Here is a 12,198-nt window from a genome sequence, read left to right as displayed (position 1 = left end):
AAGTAACATATCCACAAAGGACAGGGAGATTTAAAAAATCCACTCATCCAGGGGGGTCAGGTGGCAGGAAGGAGAGGTGGGTGAGTAAAAGACACAAGAGGAATAACAAAGTATTCAAATCAGAGCAGGCACGAGAGCTGGCAAATGCTTCCAAAAGTTCATAGAAAGAAAATTGAAAGATAAGAATGTTTCCATGAACTTTTGGAAGTACCCTCGTAGCTACAGAAAAACCTGTGGTCCTTTCAGGCTCAGAACAATGTTAAAAATCCACATCCTGTTGTCAAGAAGATTCTGCCTTACATGCTCAAGAAAATTCCAGTTGTTCAGAGAGTGAAGAGAAAATGCAGAGGGCCTCTGGCAGAGTGGTCTTGCCTTTCCTGGAGTGGTGGTGGGAGGAAGATCAAAGAGCCACCACGGCCTCCTCCCAACCCCATCCACCCTTTTTTTGTTTTTTTTTGTTTTGGCAGCTGGCCAGTACAGGGATCCAAACCCTTGACCTTGGTGTTATCAGCACCATGCTCTCCTGAGTGAGCTAACCAGCCAGCTCCCCCACCCACTTTAGATGGCAGATGACTCAGTGGCTTTCAGTATGGCAGAGGAAGCTGAGGTGCTCAGAGAAGACTGTAGGGAAACTGTCTGGTGCAAGAGTCTACTGCTTAGGAGGACCACTAAGGAGAGGAGGTGCAACTGGAAAAGCTGCTTTCCCAGGGGTCTGTACTTCATTGGTACTCAGATGAATGCAGGGAACAGGACAGAGAAGAGGCAACCACTGAGCGTGCAGGACTGCACTGCTGTGAAGAAAGACAAGAGGAAGCCAAATCCAAAGCAGTAAGGACAGTCCCTTCCAGTGTTTGATAATTGCTGTTACATTCTACTTTCTTTATTGAATCAGCAAGATTCAAAGCAGTATAGTAAGTAAAAAGGAGACATATGCAGGACACTAACCAGGTGGCCAACAAGATGGATGAGGAAGGACTCACAATCACCCACTGGATGAGGAAAAGAGCCAACAGCAAAGCTGAAGAGCAAACCGGCAATTATTATGTTGACGATAGAGAACGAGTGAGACTCCCTCCCAGACACCTGAAATGCCACATCAGCTATATGGGCAAATACCCTTTTTAAGTTACACTTTCAGCCGTACAGTGCTACCGATCAACTGAGTTTATTAATTCTTAAAGACAGCACAATAGAAAGACAATCTAAAAGTAAAAACAGATAAAAACAGTAACTTTTAATATTCCAAGAGGAAGAGTCCTTGCTTTTCAAAACTTAAGTTTTGAAGAACCTTCAGGCTCTCCAATACTTGCAAGTTGTTGTAGGTCATTAACACCTAGACAGATTACAATTAAACCACACAAATTGTTCAGGAACCACTGTCAACTGAAAAACAGCGTGAAGTGAAGAATGTATACACTGAAAATTTCAAAGACCAGAGTATGATTTCACACAGCTGTCTACGGAACTAGAAATGGATGGACCCGTCACTCACCGTCCCTTGTCCATGGTTCAATAAGGAGGTTTTCAGGTCCTGACTTCTCTTCCTTTCCTTTGACATCACATGCCTGAAGCGTCAACTGGAGAGGTTTACCTAACCAAAGAAGAGACAGGGCAAACCGTAAGCTAGCACTACAAAAAAGAAAATTAGCATGCATATCAGTGGAGATGGAGTGCCTGTGGGTACTCAGACTGCTGACTAAAAATTTACCCTTTTAAAAGCTAAAATGGAGCAGAGATGTTAGACAAAAGCTGACACCACCCTTGTGTGCTTTCCTGAAAGACACAAAGTACAGCGCATGTCCCTGAGTGATTCCAAGGAAGGACTCCATAGAACAATCACTGTGCAAAAAAAGAGCATATTATGAGATACAGATTAATACCAAAGATTCAACATATTGGTGGTGGGGGGAGGTGATTCCTAAGGTACAGTTTTGGAACCAATAATTAATTTTACTGCAATTGTATTTAAATATATAAATGTTTTAGGTCTTGTTTCTTTAAAACATCTCCAGCCAAATTTTGAAAGTTTTAAAAATTATAAAAATCAACTTTTACTATGACGTTTTGAAGACTTTTTTTTTAACAATACATTAAACTATAACATAACCCAGAACTAGAACATCACTAGTAATGTACATTCCCCTTACGCAGTCCTAACCTATCCACTGCTCCCTGCCCGAATAACCATTAATCTGAATTGAAAACTTTCCAGGAGAACAGTTCGGCTTCCAGACACTACCTATCCCTCCCATCCAGCCATGCCTGCTCCAGGACCCACACCCCTCAAAAAAAAGACCTTTCCAAATATGGGGGGAAGGGGGAACGACTGAATTTTCAAGCCATCAAATGTCTGACTTTAAAAATCAAACATAAAATAAATCACTAAGTCATATTAAGACAAAGGTACAAATATCATGGCAGAAATATCACACTGATGCCTCTATTACTGAAGAGGATGGGATCTAAAGTGGACAGAAACTTTACCACTAGAGCCAGGATGGCAAATAAATTGCTCCTCACATGCCAAGTGCAGTCATTTGGGAGTAGCTTTATGGGCTCCTGTGTCGAGGAGTAGGAGGCCCCGTCCTAGGCCAGTAGAAAAGTGCTAAGATGGATTGCTGCTGGACCCCGGAGGGGAAAGCAGTGGCAGGCATGTATCTAAGTCCTTCTGAACAGCTATGATGGGATGCAGAGGGGTGCATTCTAAGACAAGGATCCCTTTGCACCACGTCTTGGCTAGCTTCATCCTTTCTACAGATGAGAAATACTCCAACTTCCCAACTCTCTAGGTTTATACGAGACACTCCTGTACTTCACCAAAGATGGCTGTGTTCAAATGGCCACCAAACCTAAGTGATCAGACCAGCAAATCTTGGGAGTACTGCCAAAAATGAACCAACATCCCCTTTGTCCCTGCCATAGCAGTCAAAGTCTGGTACTCAGAGGATATGTTCATCTAAGAGTCACGGTATAACTACAACAACCCAGTTCATGAACTACCCTGAAACACAAAAAGGTGCCAGGAGGTCACACGGTGAGGATGGCCTTATGATCTTTCCATTGCTGGCATCTCCAGTATGCCCAGGCCATTTACCATATTTGAGGAGCAGGTTCTGTCTGACTGACGCCATGGATGAGATGAGGGATGAGGCCTCATACTGTGTGTCCAGGTGCTCAGTGACGGTGCACAGAGAGCTTATCACTTTGGCAATGCTTCCTCTTGCTAGTGCAAAAGCCAGAAGAGTCAGTTCTACCTCTGGGGTAGAACAGCAGCTATAAACAAAGAAGAAAAAACTTTTCACTTCTTAAAAACATGACAAAACCCAGGTTGAGCAAACCCCACATAATTGACCATAAGTAAAATTAACCATAAGTAATTTACCATAAGTAAAATTTACCATGAGTAAAATTAACCTGCCATATGCTTTCTATATGTTTACCAGAAATGCTTTTTCAAAATCCTTAAGATAACCTAAGGAGAAACTAAATCAACCCAGGGGACCAGGGAATTAAATCATCACATCTCTAACCTTAATGTATATATACTAAATAATACTAACAAGCCAGCTGCTGCAATAAGCCTCTGTTACTAAGATGCCTTGGGTAATGAGTTTGCTTTGCTATGAAGAAACCTTGGGTAATGAGTTGGCTGGTATGTTTATTCCTTGAAGCACCAAAAATTTATTTTAGATATACTCCACATCACACTTCTCTGCCTTTTTAAACACATTAAACTGAAACTTTTAAAATTGTCTAGATAGCTCAGGGACTAGTCTGCCCTCTAATGCAATAATGTCCTCAGGGCTCACTGAGGCAGAGCTGAGTGTCCCTATACCAAGTGATCCTTTCTATCAAAGCTATTAAGATGCCCTCTCCTAGTTCTATAGATAGTCAGGCTTGTTAGACCTGAGTAAGGGCCACAGGCTGGGGATGAGAGTGAATGTAAGGTTTTACATTTTGGACTTGGACACATCTGTTCTAGCTGAACCAGAGGACTACTCTCCATCTCCCCCCAACCCCCATTGAGGTCAGGTGATGCTAATGAGTGAACTATTAACTCACTTTGTTTCTTTAAAAGATTAAAATATTAAAAAAAAAAAACAATTAACAAGCATATATGCACTCCATCCCCCACAAAGAGTTCACCTCATCAATCTTGATTTTACCTAGTTATCCTTATGAGGAAACTGTCTACTTCTTCCAGAACATTGGGAGATAGAAAAGTTGAGAAATCTGTAGATCCTGGGGAGAGGGAAAGCGGAGGCATATGCTGCAGTGCTTTCCTAGAAAAGAAAAACATAAAATCAGAAAAAAATAGGCATAATATTCAACAAAAAATAAATTGCTAAGAGCTTGTTTTGATGAATCCCTTATTAATGAACAGACAGTATTCCCATGGAGAACGTGACACATAATATAAACTAGCCTTATTTCCCAGGAGTCATAGTGTTAAGTAGTTTAATAGGGTTTCGTTTTTTTCTTTCTTTCTTTCAAGAGTTCAGTTTTCCTCTGTAAAAGCTTATCCAACTCCATGGAATCCAGAATCCATTTTAAGTAGTGTAAGCAAAAGATATCCATACACTACAGAAAACTCTAGAGTGCTTAGAAAAACTGACCCCAAAAGCAGAGCAGTTTGTGATTTAGTAGAAAATTTTATACAAAGGATCTTAAGATCTCTGGTATCTAAAAATATGTCATGAATTTTATTTTCTCCTAAACAGATCAGCACTCATCAGTTTCTCCATTCCTGTTCTGTTTCTTGGCTTTTTCACCTTAATGTCTGTTTTAAAGTTTCTCTTGTCTCCTCTTTCATTCATCCTCCTCAATGCCCCAATAGCTTTGCCTTCTATGGACTAGCAATCATCTAACAAATTAATGCAACAAATGATTATTGAGTCCAACTACATGCCAGCAACTCTGCTAGGTGAGTGACTGTACCATGAAAAACTGAAGGTATGCCGTGAATGTATCAAAAAGCAACTAAAAATTCTATGACTGAAAGTTATTTTATGATAACAGTAATGAGAATCCCTGAAACAATTTTATTTCTACATTTCAAAATAGAGACAAGGCTAACACCATGTCAGTGTCAACTCTAATTTCTTTTCTGCCTATACAAGGAGCCACCTCTGGGCTGTACCAGCACAGCAGCTACACTCAGACCCAGCTGATCAATGAGGTCTAATGCACACAAGCAGCATGCAATTGTTTACTGAATTTATTTCCACTGATACAATTAAACACTTCTGACCCAAAATGTTCTTTCTTATTTTTCCTCATTGATCTTTTCTTCAATAAATTTTTTATTTTAGAATAGTTTTAGATCACTGATCTTTAAATATCAGGAGTGCATGAAAACACCATTGCAGATGAACTAGTACAACTGAGCAGTGATATAAACTTTAAAATATATCCCTTCTTCAACAACTTGGCATATCTTTAAAAAACTAAGGTAGAAAGCTCCTCCTCTCCCCCTTCCTGGAAATCTAGTCCATATGGTGGGGCTGCTCAAGGCAAGCATCCATGTTTATCTGGGGGTAGGAGGAGGAGATATGGTGGCCTATAGACGGTCGCTGGAGTCTGAGCAGGGTGAGAAAGGTATCTGCAGAAAGGAATAGCCTGGTGTGGAATGCAGGTACCAAGTAGGGCAAGAAGGGTGGTCTGGTGCAGGTATAGGAACTCAAGGAGGATAAGAAGGGTATCTGTGCAAGGGCGGTCACAGCAGCAGCCCTGCAAAAAATGTTGGGGCAGGAGTGGGATGAAGAGAGTATCTGTGCAAGCACAGGGGTGACAGGAGACTGATTATATAGAGGGGGACTGAGTAAATATATTAAGGTTTAGTTTCTAAATAACATTCTCCACTAAAAGGGACCTTGACCCCTTAGAAAAGTGGCTGACTCCAGGACTAAGGCAGGGAATACTCAAGATAAGTCTGAAATAACTTGTCCACAAAGTAAGGAAGTGTTCCAAGAATGATGAGGGCATGTACAAGGGCATATGATGGCCATCCACCAAAAAAAAAGGCACATGAAAGGGTTGCCACCAGCCAAATCTGGGACAATCTGAGCATCAAAACTATGATTGACTATGATGCAGGGAATAAAATAGGAATCTGTAAGTCCTTGCTAAATAGAAAGTTTGATGAGGAATAGGATATTTACATATTCTTAAAGTACCTTCTCACAACTTCTTATTACTTACAAAGGGAAAAAGAATTATTTTATAACAGAAAAGTCTAGCAGACAGCACTTAATCAAGTGACCAAGGTTAACATCATTAGCACTAGTAATAGGACCACCTGAAGTTGTGTGCCACCTAATGGGATGCAATGAGAACACAGCATTGCTTCCATGATATCCCTGCTAGAGATATAAAACCTAAATCTATTCATGATGAAACATCAGATAAACCAGGATTGAAGGACACTCTTCAAAATAACTCACCTGTAATTTTCAAAAGTGTCAAGGTCATAAAAGTCAAGGAAAGACTGAGGAACTGTTCCAGACTAACGTAAACTAAAGAGCTACAATAATGAACTGCAAAGCATGATTCTGGACTGGATCTTTATGCTATAAAGGATATTAGTGGGACAACTTGCAAAACTTGAATGCGGTCTGAGGATTAAATGTTAATTCGTTGATTTTGATGATTATTGGAAAATGTTCTTGTTTGGGGCCAGCCCGGTGGCGCACTGCTATAGTGCGCCGCTTGGGAAGTGTGGTGGCGCTCCCGCCGAGGGTTCGGATCCCACATACAGACCGGCCGCTCACTGGCTGAGCGAGGTGCGGGGGCAACACCGAGGGTTGCGATCCCGTTGCTGGTCCCGGTCCGGTACGGGCGCGACACTGAGGGTTGCGATCCGTTGCCAGCCACGAAAAAAAAAAGACAAAAAGGAAAAAAAAAATGTTCTTGTTTGTAGGAAATGCACAATAAAGTATTCAGGGACAATGTGGCACCAGGTTGGCAAATTACTCTCAAATGACTGAGGAAGAAACAAAAATACATTGTAGGGCCGGCCCCGTGGCGCACTCGGGAGAGTGCGGCGCTGGGAGCGCAGCGACGCTCCCGCCGCGGGTTCGGATCCTATATAGGACTGGCCGGTGTGGGTGACACCACACCAAGGGTTGTGATCCCCTTACCGGTCACGAAAAAGACAAAAAAAAAAAAAAAAAAATACATTGTAATATACTTGCAAAGTTTCTCTAAGTTTGAACAGTTTAACCCTTCAGATCTAGCATTGCCAGCAGTGTTATTTACTGAAAAGTTTTATTTAATAGTACTAACCAATCTCAAAAAATATCTGGAGAACAAAATATTAGCAAGCTCTTTTTGGCTGATACTTTGATAACCTATGCTAATAGGCCTATTATTATTTATAAAACCTATATACAGTACTATTTCATTGCTATTAAAGCTGGTTGTTTTTGTCTTGTATGTTACTACTTGGTTTTTTTTGCCCCAACAGTTTTTTTTTTTTTTTGTCTTTTTCCGTGTCCGGCAATGGATTGCAACCCTCAGTGTCGCCCCCGTATCGGACCGGGACCGGCAACAGGATCGCAACCCTCGGTGTTGCCCCCGCGCCCCGCTCAGCCAGTGAGCGGGAACCGGTCTGTATGTGGGATCCGAACCCTCGGTGGGAGCGCCACCGCGCTTCCCAAGCGGCGCACTATAGCAGTGCGCCACCGGGTCAGCCCCCAACAGTTTTTTAAGAGAAAATTTCCAAAGGTGCTCTACATTTCAAAATAAATTTAGATTTCACTCCAAAGACCTAGATTCAACTGATTCATCACCTGGTCGTGTGACCTCAGGGAAGGTCTCAATATCCTCCTCTATAAAATGGGCATAATTTTTACAGGCACATTTTAGTGTCATTGGGTAAAATAATGGACAGCATCTGAAAGTGCTTTATCTGCTAATAAAGTGCTATATAAACATAAGCACTTGTTCCCCAATGGATAAGGAATGGGCTCAGCATGAGTGGCCTTCTCATAAGACTGGGGCACTTGGTGAGCTGGTGAAGAAGGACATTGGGGGAACTGTGTGAGGAGGAGCAGGACAGTGGAATGGGCACTTCTTCAAAGTCATATGAAGCCAGAATGAACATCAATCAAACAAAGCACCAGTGTGGAGCTGACAGGCACAAACAGGAAACAATAGGGTACCTGAGGCTGAGCTCTTGACCACACCACATCAACAGCTCAGTGACACTCTCTAAAGGGTTAGAGAAGAATGAATGCACTTTGATGGGCCTGGAAAACAGAGAGAGTGACTTACTGAGTATTGTGCAGCACTGTCTGGACAAAGGTGGGATTTGTCTCCATAGATGCCGTCACCAAAGATGTCAGCAGAGACCAGTACCATATCGCAGAAGCATCTGAGACTGACACCCCAGACTTCTTAACTCTCTGAAAACCAACAGCTCTCAGACCATGAATTCTAGTGTCACATCCATCGCTAAGACAACGTTTTATGTTAATCTGGACATCTGTCAAGCACAAACAACAAATTTAGTATTGGATTAACTTCTTTAGTTTGCAAATGCTAGGCTCCCAACCAAAAGCAAAATAGTAATTGACATTTCAAAAAAAAAAAATTCTGAAGATATACTTCAATGGCAGAAATAAATAATGTGTACAATAACACTAGTATATAAAAAACTTGTCAAGAAACATTGATGAATCTAAGAAATAAAAATATGGCTTAAGTCTTTACATTACAAAACTTCTTAGGAATTTATGAGTCTTGAAAATCACACTAAGAGCATTTTAAAAATCCTGACTGAATGAATACATGGTAAGAACATTTCTAGAATTCTCCCTAGAGCTCTGAAAGTTGGATTGAGTTGTAAAACAGTAACTGGCTCATAAGCAGTTGTGAGAATTTAATTTTCATAATCAAGTCCAAATAGATGACATAGACATGATTCACCTTTAAGAGATGTCACAATTTCTTATTGGGGCTGGAGAGGAGGAGATGAGAAGTTAAAAAGGACACAACTCAAGATAAGGCCACCACAGTGTAAGACAGAAAGCTTCTGCTCCACAAACTTAACTACTTCTTTGCCTAGGGGTGAGACACACAGACTCTACCTCCCTAGGCCTCAGTTCCTTTGAGCAAAGTAAAAACACTTCTTTTTGGCCCAGGAAAGCATTAGAAGAAAGGAGACAAAACATGAAGCATTCCAGCTCCCTGAATGAAATAAGCCTGGAAAGAAATCCCAGAATTGTGATTATTTCCAAAATGCTTTGTGTGAAATAGTGTTATAATAGTGTAAAATTGGGAACAACCTAAATATCCAAGAATAAAGGATGGGTTAAAATTAAGGCATATTCTTACAACACTAAATAAAGGTGTTTATGAATATAAGATATGACGCATTAAAAAAAATACAAAAGAACATGTACAGAATATTACCATTTTTGTAAAAAGGCATGTACAGATATATATAAATAAATAGATATGTATATATATATGTGTGTGTGTGTGTGTATATATATATATATACACACAACCCTATTTTTTAGGGAAAAAAGTGTATATATGTACATACACACATAAATACAGAAACACAAGAAATGGTCTGGAAGGATCCATACCAAGGAAGTCACAGTGACAATCCCTGGGTAGTAGGATTTTGAGTATTTTTCTTTATATTTTTCTAATTTTCCAATAATAAAACTGGAATAAAATATTTTTGACTAAAAAAAGGCTTTACTGCTTTTCTATAATTTTTAAAAACACTTAATAGATGAAATAATGACCACTTTTGTGTACATCATGAGCAGCAAATCAAATCTCAAAATACAACTAATGACTTCTCCACTTCAGGGCTCTTCCTGCTAAAAATATGGCTTCCCTTCCTCCCCTTCCCATCCCCTTAGTTTTGTTTGACTCACAGAGCTGACTGATGTTGGCATTTTCCAGCAGTGTCACATAGCCAGTGACATTGCTGGGGATGTGCACATCTCGGACTTCCTGAAGATCGCCGACATTCCTCCCCACAGCTACCGTCACCTGCTGTGGCATGTAGCTCTGGTCAGTGGCAGCCACTGCAATGGACAAGTGCCTGAGCACAACATCTGGCTTCATTTTTAAACTGGAAAACACAGAGAGCAGAAACTACAAATGTTTAGAACCCAAGTCCCATCTCAAAGATCTTAGGTATATTTGATATACCCAAAGACTGATTTTTCTAACAGCAACTGACTTGAAATGCTGGCTATGAGTTTTAAAGTCCTTATGACCCTCCCAAGTCTCTAAAAACCTTTAAGTTTGAGGAGGTACAAAAAAACTTGCCTCAAGTCTGCATCATCAGCTCCTGCCAAAGAGTTTCCAGCCTACCAGTCTCCCCATAGCATCATAGTTAAAGCATGGACCCTAAAGCCATCCTGCCTGAGTTAAACTCTTGGCTGTACTACTTACTGGCTGTGTTACCTCAGAATCCCTGGCATAAAAACCATACCATCAAGAGAAAGTTTGATTTTCTTGAAGAATTAGTAGGCTTCCTTCTATCAGAAAATAATTCTATAGCACATTTTCTCTGGTTGCCTAGAGACTCAGAGTGAAGTTTAATGCTCTTAGCCACCAAAGTTTTCCCTTCTCATTTGCATATACTTGATCTTCCAGTTTTATCCTAATGATTTCAATGTGTATTTTTATACTGACAATAACAGCAAATGTTTATTGAGTTATTACTATTTTCCAGGTAATGTTCTAGGAGCTTTTAATAAGTTATCTCACTGTAAGCTGCTGTAAACCTTTTTGGAAAGTACAGGGATGTAAATAAAGTATACATACAAAAACAAAACAAAACAAACAAAAAACTTTTCAGTTCGAGATGAATTTACATTTCCTCTTGAAGTATTAGTACAGGCAGGAAAGAACAATATGAATATTCTAAGAAAATCCCTTTACCTGACAAGATGCAAATTCTAAACTGCACCCAAATAACTGAGTATATTCCTTCATCTATAAATTAGATATATGGCTAAAGGTCAAATGTGTCCTCTAAGAGAAAACAAGACCATTACATCTATGTCCACCAACTAAAATTAGCCCATTTGCTGAAGAGACTGGTGAAAATTTAGACAGCGGCTTCGGAACCTCTAGAAACACCACAGTTTACTATCTATCATCAGATCCATTCCAGGATTCCTGACCATCCCATTCCCTCTTCTGAACTGACCAACTAAGTTGCATACAGTGGATTTAAAAAATGTACAAAAAGGGTTTTTTTTTTTTTTTTTTCCTTTTTTGTCTTTTTTCGTGTCCGGCAACGGATCGCAACCCTCAGTGTCGCGCCCGTACCGGACCAGGACCGGCAACGGGATCGCAACCCTCGGTGTTGCTCCCACACCTCGCTCAGCCAGTGAGCGGGAACCGGTCTGTATGTGGGATCTGAACCCTCGGCGGGAGCGCCACCGCGCTTCCCAAGCGGTGCACTGTAGCAGTGTGCCACCGGGCCGGCCCCCAAAAAGGGTTTTAAAAAGTACAATTATGTCTGATATAAGAAAAGTACTTCCTGGGCCAGCCCGGTGGTGCACTGGAGAGTGCGCCGCTTGGGAGCGCGGTAGCACTCCCGCCAAGGGTTCAGATCCCATGTGGAGACCAGTTCCCGCTCACTGGCTGAGTGCGGTGCGGGCACAACCGGGCGCGACACCGAGGGTTGCGATCCCGTTGCCGGTCCCCGGTACGGGCGCGACACCGAGGGTTGCGATCCCGTTACCGGTCAGTAAAAAAGATAAAAAGGAAAAAAAAAAAAAAAAGAAAAGTACTTCCCTTTGTGATACTAATTTTCCTGAGAAACTAGTGAAAAAGATCTGAAATCAGTACCATAAAATATCAGCAAAATGCTATTTCCTCCTTTTAAAATATCAAGTAAAGAAATTATCTGTGTTTATGAATATACGAACCAAGTTACATGATTTTACATGATTCTTTTTACTTGATTCTTAAAGCATCTTCACAGATAGCCACTCACAATAAGAAAAAATCCAGGCAGTTAGCAGAAAACATTTCAAAATTTTAAAAAATTAAAAAAAATAAAAGTTGGCCGGCCCGGTGGCGCACTGGATAAGTGCGCCACTTGGGAAGCACGGCGGCGCTCCCGCCCGAGGGTTCGGATCCCACATACAGACCGGTTCCCGCTCACTGGCTGAGTGAGGCGCGGGAGCAACACTGAGGGTTGCAATCCCGTTG

The 12,198-nt window shown here is 41.1% G+C and overlaps 1 protein-coding gene across 1 annotated transcript in view; it reads right to left on the bottom strand.

Moving 5' to 3' along the window:
- The window catches only part of ZZEF1 (zinc finger, ZZ-type with EF-hand domain 1), a 112,747-nt gene that overhangs the window by 80,627 nt on the left and 19,922 nt on the right, over nucleotides 1-12,198 (bottom strand). The window contains exons 5-9 of the mRNA XM_008568744.1: nucleotides 9,897-10,096; nucleotides 8,275-8,485; nucleotides 4,167-4,283; nucleotides 3,095-3,273; nucleotides 1,493-1,591 (exon numbers count right to left, since the gene is read on the bottom strand). Of these exons, the coding sequence (XP_008566966.1) occupies nucleotides 1,493-1,591; nucleotides 3,095-3,273; nucleotides 4,167-4,283; nucleotides 8,275-8,485; nucleotides 9,897-10,096 (806 nt within the window). The remainder of the gene's footprint in view (nucleotides 1-1,492; nucleotides 1,592-3,094; nucleotides 3,274-4,166; nucleotides 4,284-8,274; nucleotides 8,486-9,896; nucleotides 10,097-12,198) is intronic.

Source organism: Galeopterus variegatus, unplaced genomic scaffold, assembly GCF_000696425.1.
Source record: "Galeopterus variegatus unplaced genomic scaffold, G_variegatus-3.0.2 Scaffold25, whole genome shotgun sequence".
Taxonomy (NCBI): Eukaryota; Metazoa; Chordata; class Mammalia; order Dermoptera; family Cynocephalidae; genus Galeopterus; species Galeopterus variegatus.
The sequence above is the reverse complement of the archived record's forward strand: the minus strand, read 5'-3'. Positions and strand labels throughout refer to the sequence as shown.